The 16,972-nt window shown below is 36.0% G+C and overlaps 1 protein-coding gene across 1 annotated transcript; it reads left to right on the plus strand.

The window, feature by feature from the left end:
• Window positions 1-851: 851 nt before the first annotated feature.
• C13H6orf58 (chromosome 13 C6orf58 homolog) lies at window positions 852-14,856 on the plus strand. Its single transcript, XM_059083570.2, has 6 exons — window positions 852-1,158; window positions 2,990-3,076; window positions 4,532-4,716; window positions 5,647-5,747; window positions 9,512-9,750; window positions 14,451-14,856. The coding sequence occupies exons 1-6, from the start codon at window positions 858-860 to the stop codon at window positions 14,582-14,584; spliced, it is 1,047 nt and encodes a 348-aa protein (XP_058939553.1). The 5' UTR covers window positions 852-857; the 3' UTR covers window positions 14,585-14,856.
• The last annotated feature ends 2,116 nt before the right edge of the window (window positions 14,857-16,972 follow it).

The following is a 16,972-nucleotide window of genomic DNA, read 5'->3' on the forward strand; positions in this document are numbered from 1 at the left end:
ACAAGGAAGCAGGTGTTTCACACATACCTTATTGTTTGCACAGTCTAGGTAGAGTTAATCATCTTGTCACTTAGCTGTAGATTGGGAACTTTGAGAGCCAAGTACACAAATGCCAGCCAAGGGTCAACCTTGCCAGCAGGTTTTTCTTATAATAGCAATCTCAGGTTTGCTATATAAACTTTTTTCTGCAAAGAAAAGGAAATTCCATGTCTTTATATTTCTACATGAATAAGGTGAAGACAGATGTGTAGGAGTGTGCTTAACTTCATAGGCATTAAAAGACAATGTAAATATAGTAGCAGTTTCCTAAAAGTGTTTAAAATATTGACTCATTCAACATTAAAATTTTCAACAGCTTTTTTCAACTGTCATGTGAATAACATATTGATGATGTTATTAAACAAGAGAAGCCCCCCCATGTTTTTCATTTCCTTTTTTTAAATTGAAGTATAGTTGATGTACAATATTATATTGGTTTCAGGTACACAACATAGTGATTCAACATTTTTATAGATTATACTCAATTTAAATTTATTACAAAATAATAGCTATATATATATATTGTGCTGTATAATACGATCTTATTACTTATTTTATACATAGTAGTTTGTATCTCTTAATTCCCTACCTCGAACTGCCCCCCTTCCCTTCCCTCTCCCTTCTGGTATCCTCTAGTTTGTTCTCTTTACCTGGGGAAGCAGCCTGTTTTCACTGGTAAGACTTTCCCAGGGAAGGACTATCATCTCCAGGAAAAAGAACAGAGATTTGATATGCTAGGATATAAGCAAATACCATGACTTCTTCCTCCACTTCCCAATAAAAGCTCTGCCACAATCTCCAACCCCAGCTCTGGCGTGATGGCTTTCCTTCCTCCTTGGGCCTGTGCACTAGTTGGTTGCATTTCTGTGTCTTTAGCAGGAGCTTTCAGTCTCTCAGCTCTGTATCCTCCCCTGTGGAATGAGAGTCCTGGTCAGTTCAGTGACTACAGGGTGGAGAATGGAAAGTATGTTATTGATCCCTGGGTATACTCTAAGAGAATGGGGATGTATAAAATCCTCATGAACAAAACAGCCAGTTATTTTGAAAAATTTGCACCAGATAATGAACAAAATTTTTTATGGGGATTGCCTTTGCAGCATGGCTGGCAATATACTACAGGTAAGAATGACCCTTGTTTTCATTCTAATGATCTTCCAATATAAGCATGTTGTAATTGGGAAATGGAACTCTGTATACACCATAGCATGTCTTTGAAAATTGATTCTTTTCTTTTTCCTCTTTTCCCCTCATAACCATTATTTTTCTACTGCTTCTCCTTCTCCTCCATCAATCTTTCTGTGTTGCCCGTTTTGACTAGGAACTGCAATGGGGCATATGGCATGGTTGCAAAACACAAAAAGACTTCATATCCAGCCTATTGGGCATTCTACAAATATTTATTGAACTCCTACTAGGCGCCAGACTCTATTCTAAGCACTGGGATGAACAAAACAGTCAAGCAGATATGGGTTAAAAGCAGAAGGTGATGTCAAATTAGTTTGAATTTCTTAAAGTTCTATGATAACCTATACATGGAGATGGAGAAAAGCAGGAGTGGCACCTTGTTCATGAGGATGTTTCTCTGCAAAAGATTGATTCCTTTCAAAAATAAAATACATTCTAGTGTTTAGTTAGAAGATATGTTTGGGCCAAAGACTCACAAATTATAAGATATTTTGGCTGACAGAGAAGCTCATGAAACAGAGTGGTGCCTCCCTCACTCCATACTGATAACACCACCAGTAAGGAAATTTGTTCTGTTCTGATGGAAAAAATATAGGGAGAAGATTAAGGTTTATCTAAGATCTGAGGAGGAGTCACATACAGGAGCTACTGAAGTTGGCAATTCATCCACCTTTGTCAGGTGATGTCTTGAGACTCAAACCAACTCCTATTTATCTGGCTTTCCTCAGAGTCAAAAAGACAGAGATCCAGGAGAAATCATTAGAACATAGTCCACCATGGGAGGCACGCCAGACTCTGGGGCCTGGGGGCCAGCGGTAGATGGAGGCTGAATGCTTTTCTTATTCTTTCATTACATTCACATATTATGATCAAGCCTGACTAAACTCATCTAATGATGGGTTTATATGTCTCCAATATTTTCTAAAAGCAGCTGTGGGGTGCAGGTACGTAAGTATTGCAGACAGTTTCCCTGCCGTCAAAGACCTTACAACACAATTGTAAGGAAAGGTATTAGAAATTAAAGAGAACAATAAATAACAACTCCTTGTTAAAAATTAAAGTGCAAAACAAGGGACACAGTGGAGTCAGCTGGAGTAATCAGAAAAAAAATGTATTTGAACTGAGATTTGAAATGTGGACAGAATTTCACTGTGGAAAAATAAACAAAATCTACTAGGGAATAAAAGAATGAACAAAAGCAGAGGTTCTCGCGTGTAGCTGCACGTTGAAAACAACTACCTAGTTTTTTAAAATATCAATGCCTAGGTCCACCACCAGAAATTCTATTCTGATTTAATAATATGGAAAATTAAACTACAGAACAGAGCCTGGAAATAGCATGGCATAGGTATATGTGACTGGGTGCAGGTGTGTGTGAACACGAGCATGCGTATGCAGTCTAAGGAATAATCAATTAGGAAAACTCACACTTGTAATATTCATGCAGGTTAACAGCATTAACAAGTTCTTTATCAATCATTGCTTTGAGAACGATTAGGTTAGGAAAAGGAGAATAATTACAAAAGCAAATACTATTCAAAACAGATAATCCAAAAGTGGAATACTGTGGTGATGTTAGATCAAGGAATAGAAATTGGTTCTGAGATGGGAAATGAAGGGTAAAGAGAGATAGGAAGATAAACACAAGTCATCAGAAGAGAAATGTTTGTGTATCTTTGCAAACAAACTGCGCCTAGGTAAGGGACAATTATTACCAGCTTCAAAATGTGCATAATAAATAATCCGTGCATCCTCTCTCTTCTAGGCAGATTAGTTGATCCCAGCCGAAGGACAGACTGTGGCTATGAATCTGGAGATCGTTTGTGCATCTCTGTGGACAGTTGGTGGGCTGGTATGTTCATTTAATAGCAAAATAGGGAATAACCTTCCCACAAAGAAAACATTCAACCTAAGATCTGAGGGACAGAGATAAAACAAAAGCAGCACTATTCCTCTGTAAAAAGGAATTTACTTCATCATGTACCTTGTGGCCTTTATGACACATTTTAGGATTTATGGCCACAATTTTAATAATGATTCCTTAGGACATATTTCACACGGGGACTGAACTGAGGAACAGCAAAGGACGATGGCCTTTGAACGACCAGCATTGGCAGTTAGATGGGAGGTCCCACTAGCCAGAGAGTCTCCAAGGACGAGGAAGGATGAGAAAGGAGAGGACAAGAAAATAATACTTTCTTCTCATTTTGTTCAGGTAAAATGTGCTTAACTTTGAAACTCATAAAAATGTCAGAGATTAATCTACCACAAATTGTTCTATCAATCAATAATCTAAGGCCTCTGTTGGATATTTAATACTAAAATAATTAGAAGGTAGTTTCTAATTCTTTAACTTTATTTTGTATTTTAGCAGTGAAATTAATTTACACACACTTTCTTAGAGATATTTCCCAATAATTAGAAACAAGGTCACATTAAATTTCACTTTCTTGCAGTGACACACATCATATACACCTTTACCTATTTTTCTCATAGGATACCAATGGAGTCTTTTCAAAGACTCACAAATAGTCATGACTACAGATCTAGAATTCAGGCTTCTTTTGTCTCACATGGACTCCATAGTTTGGAGTATAAGCCTGCTACCCTGGGGCGTAGGACTGCATTCAAAATACATGTCTATGATGAAAAATGTTCTACTTCACCAGTGGGAATCAGTACAACAAGCTTTACAGTCAACTATATCATGATGTCTAAATTTGCTGGAGTAGGTTCCATTTAGAGAGAAATTTTAAAAAAATCTTAATTTAGTGTTAATTTAATTACCCAAAGATCTATTGCCAACACTTACCCAACATTTTTGCTTTAAAGACCTAATGTAAGACAAGGACTTTGTGACGTCATGGTTGCACATTAAACTTGGTTAAATAAAATACAAAATATCAATACTATAACCATATTAAGATAATTTAGAAAAAATCACATTTCATGGTAAAACCTCAGCTAGAGGTGTTGTATCATTCTGTGCACAAGTAGATATCTTTCTTCCATTTTTACATAATGCTTTGAAAAATGAATGGTACCAAATTCGTTAAAATTACTTTTTGTTTTAAAATATTGTAGTCAACTATTTTAGCCCATATTCGTTTCTAATTGTAGGGTTATTAACAGAAACATGTTAAAGTTATGTAAATGATCCTTAGGGAGATTTTCAATATTTTGCAGTGACTTTTTTTCATGTTCCTGGATCTGTGAGTTTTTGCTGAATGGTTTACAGATTACTTTAAAATATCCTCTATCACGTTTGTTAGTGCTTGTGGTAATAATAAGTATTTTGCAATTACAGATATAAATTACTTTCTATGTGCACTACCCTTCCTTGCTGCGGTTGATTCTGGTATAATGGGGATATCATCAGATCAAGTTCTGCTTTTGCCACCACCCAAGGACCAGACAAAGTTTTGTCTTAATATTTCTAGCTGTCAGTCATCCTTTCCTAAGACGATGAACAAGTGGAATGCCCTTTACAAGGTACCTTTATTAAGTTTTATAATTTATTCTCTTAGGAGGTGGTAAGATAATTTTTTTTGTTTGTTTAATGCTTTCTGTTTAGGTTTTTTTTTGTGCATTATATGCTATAAAAATGTAAAATTTTATGCCAGTTATATAAATGTCATTACATTACAGCAGGGCATTACATGTCATTTACACCCTCTGAACCAATGCAGCATTAACAGAAAATCTATCCACTCTTCTCACCCTAAATAAGCCATACATAAATGTGAGAGCACATAGGATATCTCACTGAATGAAAGGATTAATCTGGTAAATTGAACCTTCAAGTCAACTGAGCAATAACACTTGGGAGAAATATGATTATGGAGTTGGTTTTAGAAAAGTCAGTTAACTTATTTCAAGTGATTTGATAAGCGGTCACAAATAGGTATATCTAAACAATTATGTGGCAATCAAAACCAAATATTCAGTGACCAAAATAAAATATGTTGGTTAAGCACAGTCATGAACCAAAATCAATGCTAAAAGATAGATTTACTAGTTCTATAGATTATTAGTTCATTTTAAAATATGTGATTAAATTAAATATTCTGGTAATTTCTCCCTTTTCTTAATGTTAAACTTTTGTGGTAATTTCAACTTTGGTAGCAGAAAAACAACTGATAAACAAAAAGTAAAGTTCTCTTGGTCAGTATAAAATACTGACTTTTGGGAAAACACATGCAGTTCATCTCTTATAGATGCACTCAGTATTACTACTAATAATAGATAATTATTATAGTCTTTACAGAGTGTTAGTCACTAATGGCTTACACAAATTAATCCATAGAAACAAAACTTTCCTGTCATGTAGAATATTGCTAAATTGTAAATGCGAACAAAATTAAATTGTAGAGAATTGGTATAGTTGCTCAAATATGAATAAATTTCTTCTCTTTACTATAGCGTTTGCAGTCACCTTCTAGTAGCTTTGATGACTTGCTGAAGTACTTGTGGGATGCACATCTCTCAGCCTTGAAAGATGCTTACAAAATTTTTGAAGATAGGTAAGAATGGATGCCAAGTTATTTCTACTTAATATGGCAAATAATTTTTCATCTTATTTATGCCTTTTTATTCATTTTCTAATATCAATCTTCCTATTAAATGTTATATTTAATCATTGGGGATTTTAATGATGATGTGTGATTATTTTAGTATGATCAGGCTTAAAAATTGTTTGATGAAGAAGGGGCAAAAATTTGAGAAACAAAATCTTGTACCAACCAACCAACCAACCAACCAGCTAACCAACCAACCAACCAAAAAAACATACAACCAATTTCTCTCTATTGAAAAAAAAAGAAAAGAAATTATCACTGCTTTTTTTAATCATAGGCACATAATATGGTAGCTACATACTTGGGGAAGAAAATTAAGTAATATCAGGGTTTGCACACAAAATAGCCTAGAAGATTATCAAGCCACTCCACAGGTACACTTAGAAGTATTATACACCTAGATGTGAGAATGTAAGAATGATTTGTGTTAAGATGTGAATAGCACTGTATTTAGTTAGTGTTCTTCACAGAGACAGACCCAATAGGAGATGATAGATTTATAGATAGATGATAGATAGATATAGATTTTTTGTAAGGAACTGGCTGCTATGACTATGGAGGGTGGCAAATCTATAATTTGCAAAGCCAATGTCCAGTTCAAGTAAAAAAGGCTGCAGCTGCTATAGAACCTGGAAGAGCCTATGTCTCAGTTTGAAGGCCATCAGCCAAGAGTATTATCTCTTACTCACTGAAAGAGTAATTTTTGTTCTAGTCAGGCTTTCAACTGATTGGAGGAAGCCTAGACACATTATAGAGGGCAAGTTGCTTTACTCCGTCTACAGTTTTATATGGTAATATCTTCCAAAAATACTCTCACAGAAATACCCAAAATAAAGTTTGACCAAATATCTGGGCACCCTGTGGCCCAGTCAAGTTGGTGCATAAAATCAATGATTACAGACTCTATTTAGGGGGTGGAGTCAATCCCCAAGAGTGAAGTATTGGCTAGAAATCTGGGTATAGTATAAAACAGGAACAACAACAACAAAAATCAGGGCTCATTGACATTATACAAGCAAATTTGGAAATCCAGGCAAGAATGTTGGGTACCTCATATTCCACTGGTTGTTGTCTGTCTCACAAAATCCATCATCCAGTAAGGTAAATAAATCACCTGATTAGCAGATTCACAACATATGTCCTCCTTTACCTATTGGTTCCAACAACCAGGTATTAAATTGGGCAATCCAAACAGTGATAAACTCAGTTTTCTCATCTTTGAACTTGTCATAATAACAGTATATACTACATAGGGTAATTTGGGGGATTAAATCTATCTATACATCATGCTTAACATACCACTGTCACATGAGAAGCAGTCAGTGTAAAGTAACTATTATCATCACAAGAGGCAGTAGAGGAAAGTTGTAAAGAACATGAGCTTTAAAGCCAAGTTGCTAGGGTTTCTTTCAGTCCTGACTCTGCAATTAATTAGATGTGTGGCCCTGTATTGCATCCAGTTTTTCTCGCAAGAATGTGAGGCACAATCAACAGCCATTAACCCTCAGCGTCCTACGACAGTGAGCGTTGATTGCTCACGTGCCTGAGGCTTAGCTGGGCAGCTCTGCGGATCTTTCCTGGGCTCATGTCATGTTGGCTGATTTTTACCGGCCCCACAGGGGTGAATGGGAAAGCTCAGCTCTGCTCCACTTGTCTCCCGTTCTCCATCAGGCAAGCCTGGGTGTTCTTCACTGTGATGACAGAATAGCAAGAGAGAGAAACCAAGTGTGAAAATGCATTTTAAGCTTATGCTGTGTCAAGTGGGCTAATATATATTTTTAAATTTTTAATTGAAGCATAGTTGATTGACAATATTGTGTTAGTTTCAGGTATACAGCAAGGTAATTTGGTTTTATAATATATGTCTATAAATATATATATTTATATACATGTATATGTACATAAATATATTTATATACAAGTATATGTACATATATATACATATGTATCTATATTCTTTTTTATTCTTTTCCATTATAGTTTATTACAAGATGTTGAATATAGTCCCCTGTGCTATACAGTAAATCCGTGTTTATCTATTTTATATATGGTAGTGTGCATTTGGGGAAGGGGCACTGGAAAATGACAAGCCAAAAAACAGGGACATAGAGAGTATTGAAGAATTGAGGCCATGTTTACAATCTGTACAGCCTGGGGAACTTCCTTAAAACCTCATGAGTTACTTTCTTTAGGTAAAAATAAATACTAGGAGTGGTTTCTTTACATGAGACAATACTGAACCCTGTGTAGTCTCCATATACTTAAATAAAACTCTGTGGTCCTGGATCCTCAGATTGTCTGGTACATGTATATATTTTATGTTTTAAAATATATTTTAAATTAAAATGAGCCTTTTAAGGTATATTTTTCTTCTTGCTTGGACATATTTTAACTGACTTATTGGTTGAATTGTTCAATAGCACATTCAATAGAATAATGTGAAAGGCTTCCATTGAATTTCACTTGTGCTCCTATGGCCTCTGTGTCTTGATCTGATGCCCACATCCCTTTCCCCCTTTCCTAGTGTTGCTGACTCCCTTGCAATTTGTTTAATCCATTGTTACTAGGGTTATGTGGCTATTGGTCAAAATCTTTATGAATTCACCTTTCCTTTAATCCTTACTTCATAATCAGCTGTGATGTGACTAAAAATAGTCAACTGTGAATCCAAACCAAACTCTTCTCTCATTAAGAGTCCACTGTATGCAGTCTTCCACTTCTGGGTGTTAGAGGCAGGAAGGAGCCTGTGTGCATGTGAGTGAAACACAGCAAGGTTTCTTCTCTGGGTTATGTTATGATTTACTTAACATTGACAAACAGGATGCAAATGTTTTCTGTTAACTAGACCCTACATATGTACTATGGAAACAGAAAAATTGGAATATAACCTAATTACTAGAAAATTGAATATAATCTAATGAGAAAACAAACTTTTAAATATATGAGTAATATAGTGCTTTGGGAATATAGTGGAGTAGGAAATAGTTGGTTCCACCTCAGGTGGGATGGCAAACTTTGTGAAGGAGGTGACACCTATGATGAGATTTAGAAGAGAATGTAAATGTTGAGCAAAGCAGGGAGTAGACAGTGTTTCAGGGGGAACAACTTTGTTCAAAGCCTGCACGTTGTTCAGCACTGGGTGGGGACAGGAGCCATGAATTATATAGTTATAAAACTAATTACTACAACCTAAACTTTCCACTGTAATAACGTGTTCCCCAAATAGGTGAGAGTTTGGTTTCCCAGCAGATTTCCTCCACTAGAAAAAAACCCATGTATTCAGAAAATCAGACGTCTGTCTCTCTAGGGTGCTCAGTGTTTTAGGGGTCTCCTGACCCCAGGAAATCAACAATTTTACCAAGGATGTCTGAGTCTAGCAGAGATTTTATCTTGGAAATTTTGATTTTTATCTGCACATTTCTACTACTTAGTCATAGTCTAACACCTGGTTATATGATTCCCAAGGTATAAGGTATCTGGTTAATAGAGATTAAAAACTCAGAATAAAATATAAACAACTGGTGGGATGGTCCTTTCCAAATTTAAAATTTTAATTAGTTATATCTTCAAAGGCAGGCACTCAAGCCATCACATTCGAAAACAACTACATTCTTAGTTTGTTGGCAGAAGGTGATCTTTCCTAGAAAATGACAAGGCTGAAATTCTGAGTGGAGTAATTATAATTGTACATGTTACCACTTGTCTTTTAGGTTAGAATATTATTCTAAACCAGAAGCAGATTTTGGAAGAGATTGGTGTGTGGCTTTGGACTATTTAGCTGCAGCCTGCTTTCCTACAACCTTTGTTCGAGTATCTGAGTTCCAGAAGGGCCTGCCACCACGAGTGCTTGTTGATGGGGATAAAGCCCCCTTCATCAGTGACTTTACTGACTTTCAGAACACAGTCCTGCTTGGTCTAAATCTTCTTCACGAAGTGGATAACGCTACAGGTAAAGGCCTTATAAACAATACCTTAAAGAAAATCAATATTGTGTTGAATAGATAAAGGAAGAAATAATGATTATCAGAGATATATGTTGTTAAAGCACATACTCTCAAAGAAAGTCATGGTTTCTTAAGGGTATCCATTACACACATTTTGGTCCTTGCATTCATGGCTTGTCCTTTCTAATGGGTCCTGTTAGACTGCACCCCACGGTCCTGCAATCCTTGCAACAGCCCAGCCACGTCAGCTACACAGACTTCAGCCATTTACTGGACAGGAAATCTTACGAGAAGTCAGAGGCAAATGGCCTGGAGCGACACCCCATGGTGGTACAGCCAATAGCCGGCAGGACACAGTAACAACCTTCGCTACACAGGGGAGGAGGAGGCTATCAGTTATAAGGGATGTGACATGAGAAGGGCTCCTTGGTTTCCAGGGGGATTGTTGGAATATGCCTCCCCTCAGCTCTTTGGGTTAGAAACCTGCAAGGGCCACTCCTTCCTGTTGAGTACCCAACATACTGGAGCTGTTCTGGTCTGAGGACTAGAACAATCATTAGCTGAGGGTTGAGCTGATCACGAAGGTAGTTACTGATTAAAGTTTCAGCTTAGGAGGGGGAGGAATCATGCACATAAATTAAGGGTAAGGTAGTGCCAGGTGGAGCAAGGCATATACAGACAGCAAGAGTGCAGCCATCTAATGGGGCCTGACCATACAGGTCCTTATTTACCCATGAAGCTACCAGACTACTTCGTGTACTTTATTCATCTACAAACCCAGATATATTCTTTTTTGTTGTTGTTGTTAAAGTATTTTTTTAAAGAATAACCTTAATATCACTCTCAGATTTAGAAAAAAAAAGAAAAGAAAACCTGCCATGATTAATGAGAAAGCTAGCAAACTGACTTATGTGAGTTCCCTCCATCCACCCTTACTAGTCATGGCAGAAGTATTCTGCTTCAACCCCTCAATTGCAGGGTTTCCTAGCAGAGTGAAAACCAGAAGAAACCTTTAATTGCAAGTTTGAATGACTACATCATCCCAATTTTCCAGACATGCTCTTATGCAGTGAACCAAACTTAAAACATAATTAAAATATTAGTATTTTAGGGCTTCCCTGGTGGCGCAGTGGTTGAGAGTCCGCCGGCCGATGCAGGGGATACGGGTTCGTGCCCCGGTCCGGGAAGATCCCACATGCCGCGGAGCGGCTGGGCCTGTGAGCCATGGCCGCTGAGCCTGCGCGTCCGGAGCCTGTGCTCTGCAACGGGAGAGGCCACAACAGTGAGAGGCCCACGTACCGCAAAAAAAAAACAAAACAAAAAACAAAAAACCAGAAGAAAAACAACTTATTATGTAGAAGGGAGCCTCCATAAGACTGTCAGCAGGTTTTTCAGCAGGAGCTTTGCAGGCCAGAAGAAGTGGCACAATATATTCAAAGCACTGAAAGAAAAAACCTGCCAAACAAGAATGCTCTACCTGACAAAGCTGTTTGTCAGAATTGAAGGCAGCTTTTTGAAGAAAAGCAAAAGCTGGAGTTCAACACCATGAAGCAGCCTTATAAGAAATGTTAAAGAGACTTTTTAAAGCTGAAACAAAAGGGTGCTAATTAGTAACAGGAAAACATATAAAATATGTCTCATTGATAAAGGTAAAATACAGTTAAATTCAGAATAATCTAATGTAATGGTGGTGGGTTAATCATTTATGAATCTAGTATGAAGATTAAAAGACTAAAGAGTAAAAATAACTATAACTACAATTACTTGTTAATGGGTACATAAGACAAGAGATGTCAATTGTGACACTGAGAACATAAAACTTGGGGGTGGGGCGTGAGAGTAAAAATGTAGAACTTTAGAATGTCTTCAAACTTAAGTTGTAGGCTTAAAGTAGACTGTTATAAATATAACATATTTTATGTAAGTCTCATGGTAACCACAAAGCAAAAATCTATAATAGATACAAAAAAATGTAAAGAGAAAGGAATCTAAGCATACCCTACAGAAAATCATCAATCACATAGAAAGAGAGCAAGAAAAGAAGAAAAGTACAAAGGAATTATAAAAAAAAACAGAAAACAATGAACAAAATGGCAATAAGTCCATACCTATCAATAATTACTTTAACTGTCAGTGGACTAAATTCTCCAATCAAAAGACATAGAATGGCTGAATGGATAAAAGGTAAGACCCAGCTGCATGCTGCCTACAAGAGACTCACCTCAACTTTCAGGAAACTCAGACTGAAAGTGAAGGGTTTGAAAAAGATAGCCCATGCAAATGGAAACCAAAAGAAAGCTCAGGTAGCTATACTTATATCAGAAAAAATAGATTTTAAGACGAACATTGTAAGAAGAGACAAAGAGGATCAGTATATAATAATAAAGGTTCAATTCCACAGGAGGATATAACATTTGTAAACATTTATGCACCCAACATAGGAGGACCTAAATATATAAAGCATGTATTAACAGATCTGAAGGGAGAAATAAATCGCAAAAAAATAATACTAGGGGACTTCAATATATCAATAGATAGATCATCCAGGGAGAAAATCAATAAGGAAACATTTGGATTGAAGAGTGTTTTGGAGATTATTAGAGTTTGCAAACCACTGGCCCAATAATGGATCAAGGCATTTTCATTTGGTCTACAAATATAAATATTTAAAATATCAAATTATTTATGAAAATATAATAATGATAAATTTCATGAAAAGAATCTAAATTTCTGAGACTCTCCTAAATCATTATAATGCAGGGTATGGTGGGCCCATATTTCTGCATGTCACCAAGTTCCTGAAGTTGAGTAGGAACTGCCTCTCCTTGAAATAGTTTTTATAGCTACCATCACTACTAATTTTCTTTGTAATTTTCTCTTTATTATTCTCCCTCTTCATCTCCACCCCAGATTTATCTTAAGGTGAAATTCCAGGAACCCTGAATTCTCTCCATGGGTTTTCACATGGCCAGGTCTGCAAACACCTGGCCCCATTGAAAAGAGTCCCATGGACACAGCAATCCTTGGGTGCACAGCTGCACAGTGTACAACTCCCATTACTAATTTTCTATATTTATCTAATCTCAAACATTTATGTTACCTTCCTAGTCTCTGTGGACATTAGCTTTTGCAGCCTCCAATATAAGTAATGACTAGTGCTATATATATGAGTTAAATCCCTCAAGGAATGAGTACTGGTAATTGTGCAGTATCAGTAGATCACATTTTTTTTGACCCTATCCAAAATCAAAACCAGTCGAGACAAGCAAAGGAATGAGTGAATGGAACCTCAGCTTTAATGCTGGAAAACAATTGAAGAATATGATTTAGACATGCAGCAACAATGTTCTCCCTACTATATACCCCTACTCTAGACTTGGGAAAGGGCACCCAAAGGAAAGTTTGAAGAATAGGTCAATATATTCCTAGTATCATTTCCTCACTAGGCTAGATAGAAAAAAGAGAAAAAGAGCTATTCCTGGATCTTAGGACTTTAGTAGATTAGCTCTAGCCCATTGAAAAGCATGAACTGAAGGCTCACACCCATTAATCAGGTAACATGCTTTATCTCCATGGAAAGGAGCAAAGGATGTTCATGAAAATAGCTCTTAATGGAAATTAACATTATCCTCCTATCCCCAAAGAGCCTAGGAAGAAAAAGAAGTATACCTGGGACCAAGTAGTCTAGATACTACCAAACTGTTACCTCTTGTACAGTAACAGATCTAACCTAAAATATTTCTTCTTTTCCAAAACTGTTTTTAAAACTCTAACTTATTTTCTCTTTACTTAAAATGCACTTTAATTGCTGTACATTTTACTGATTCATTTTTAAGTATATATAATATATTCAAACTTAAAAAGTCTAAGTGACACATCAAATGAAAACAAAAGTCTTCTTTACCATCTTTCTTCACTTGTATCTCTTGGTCTTCCACCTAATTTTAAAAAATCAGTCTTTGGTGCAAATTAATTGAATTTTAAAAAATACTTAAAACAGTGCAAATAAATGAATAAATAAAACCTATGTTGTCTGTACAAATGAAATCATACTGCTCTGCACTATACTTTTTACTAGAAAATCTTCATGGAGCTTTTTCTGTATCAGGACATATTGATCCAACCCACTCTGTTTAAATGATATGTAGTGTTTCATTTAATGAATATACCATAACTGTGGACATTATTTTCTGTTATAAGCTGGTAGCAATAATGTAACAATGGCATTTTTGGTATACATTTCTTGCCATAATTTATTATTTTACCAATAAATATGTAGAAAGGAAATGTATTCATGTAGATGGGTCATATATTGCCAAATGGTATTCAAAAAAATTTTCAGGAGTTTACATTTTTGTTATAAAACTATGAATTAAGGTTCTTATTTTCTCCAACCTACTATCATATAGCAATTTCTATAATTTGTGTGTAATGTAGAAAGTGCTAGTTCACGCATATGAATTTACAATTCTTTGACTGTGTTTGTGTGCTCTTCCCAGTTTTCTGGTTAATTGCTTATATTTCTTACTGATTTTTATATGAAGATCTGGTCAATTAATTTTAAATTAAAAAACTTTACATGTATAATTATCATGTAATGTACATATATATTTGTATCCAAAATACATAGAATTTTTTTAAAAAAACATTTTAGCAAATGCGTATACATTTAAATTTACATGTAATTATTTTATATTTTTCCCAGATTCACTATCTTTGACTATATGGAAAATTTTAATGAAGACACAGGTTGCGAAGAAGCTAGCTCTAGAGGTTTCTGAAGCAATCCTTGCAATCTTTAATCCAACGTTTCTGGAAATGATTAATGAATTAAAATGAACAATTCTAACAAATGAGCAACAGTAATTTCAAAATTTAACACTATCATAATCAGATAGTTTTCTTGTTTTGGTGTTTTTGAATTATGCTCCTTTGTTAGGATTTTGTCCATGCATTCCTAACTTTACATTCAACTTAATGCAATGATTATTTTGCTCAATTAATAATTCTTGGTTTTTGAATTCATTAACACTTAAAATGTTTAGGATCTAAAGAAAACTGTATTAAGCTATCACAAATCACTAAGAAATTAATAAACAGACAATAAACTTGTATGGCTCTTCTGTTGTTATCCTATGTAACCCGATTTCATGAAATTTAGAGGAATATGTCTTGCTGATTTATAACCAAAGTGCAGAACATTTTAAAATGAAGTACTGACATTCAATTAAAGTTTTAAAACTCATAAAACTGACCTGGCAAATAGAATATATAATTAGTTTGTTAGGGTTTTTTTGTATGTGTTTTCACTGACAATAAGAGTACAGCAATTAGGTAAGTTTCCCCTCCTTTGGTCCACAATTGATAATGAATGCTTAAGGGTCAAATTTCTCAAGGTTGCTCTCCTAGGAGACAGTATCCACTGGCTAGGAGGTAGTGATTTGTAGAACCACCTGAAGCTTTCATATAAAGGTTTTCCCAGTGATAGGGACAGAGTAAAGGAACAAAGTAGGTCAGTTTCGGGGGGGCTCCAAGGAGTTCCAGTTCTTTATGGCTCAGTGAAGAAAGAATTCAGTGAGAAGCAAAGTGATAAATAAGAAGTGATTTATTAGAATAGGACACTTGTGAGGCTTACAAGCAGGCTAGTGAAAGGGTGCTGTGCCCTGAGAACTTAGTGGGCTACACTTCTATAATCAAAGGAAAAGTGGGGAGGGGAAAAAGACCACCTTCTTCCTCATTCTTGAGGAGACGTCATCGGTTCCTCCTCCACTTCAGGCAGGGGAGTTTTCTTGTCCCTATGTGGTCAAGCTGGGACTGTCATGGAGGAATGGAAATGAGCAAAAAGATGGTAACATATGCTAAAAATGGTTAATCATCTCAGGTTTTAGTATAATGTCACCTTTTCCTTGTATTTTTGTTTTTAGTGTGTGCAGAGAGGTGTGCCCTAGTAATCATAAAATTGCTGAGCTCACTGGTCAGGATGTGGGTCTCATGCAACCACTGTTTTATTGTTTGAGGGCAGGTCTCATGCTTCTGTTGCATGGTTTTGTTGCTATGCAAGCCTGCTTGGCTTTGTGGTTAAGCAAACCTGCTGTCTTGAGTTACCATTAACATACAGGGGTCTCCCATACTTTTTTCTGTACTTACAATCCCCTAGCAGGATTAACTATTTAATTACCTACTTTGTTCCTTTACTCTGTCCCTATCATCAGGACTCATCCATAGACTAAATCTACCCACTAACGGGTTAAAAAAAAAAATTGGTTTGAATGATATGGGCATCAGAGTAGAAAAGATATAGTTTAAATCTCAGCTCTATTGTTTTCCAAGGTGAACTTGGGCAATTTTTCTAACCCTCTCCATGCCTCAGTTTAGCTATTGTTAAAATGAGATTATAAAACCTACTTGCAGAATTATTTTGAGAAGTCAATAAAAACAAATATAAAGTGACTAGGACTCTTCCAAATGAGTAGTAGGCATCCACAAAAATTAGCATACAATAATTGTGCTCAAAGATCAATGACATGCATTGTATTGTTGGTGCAGTAAAAACATCTTTGATGAGCCAAGACCATTTAAATTTTTATTGAATCCAAAAGGACACAGAGAATTTCCTCATCGCTGTAGACAACAGGGGCAGTGCAGCAAACACTCTCCCAAAATCTTCTACCCCAAAAATGTGAAGTAACTGTCTATTTATGAAATGTTTACACGAAACCAAACCCTCAATATTACTTGAAGACAGACAATGCTAAAAAGACAAAATAACTCCCAGTAAAAAGAGAAAAATCAACAAATTCCAGTGCCCCAGGAACACAGGCTTTGATGTGCGGGAAGATGCAAGAGTCTGAGCTCACTGAAATCATTCCTTTGGTGTACATACACCTCAGCTATCTGGGGCCAGTGTCCTGTGTTTTCTCATCCTAAGTTTTGTCAAACTGCACTGTTGGGGGTGGCTGCAGTCTGATGACTGCTAGATTGCAGGCATTCTTGTTTCCATCCCGAGTTCCCTCAGGGCTCACCATCAGGTTGGCTGCAATCACTGATGGCTGTGACATCCTTTGTTTACTGATACGGCAGGCAGCTTTCTTAGTCCACATGATGATCTAGAAAATTTCGTCATTATTCATAGTTCACTCTATTAATAACCAAGGAAATTTTATTTTGCTTAATGTAAATTTTTTAAAAGTATCATAAATAGAAAATATATTTATAATCACACATTTA

This window comes from Kogia breviceps, chromosome 13 (genome assembly GCF_026419965.1).
Source record: "Kogia breviceps isolate mKogBre1 chromosome 13, mKogBre1 haplotype 1, whole genome shotgun sequence".
NCBI classification, from domain to species: Eukaryota; Metazoa; Chordata; class Mammalia; order Artiodactyla; family Physeteridae; genus Kogia; species Kogia breviceps.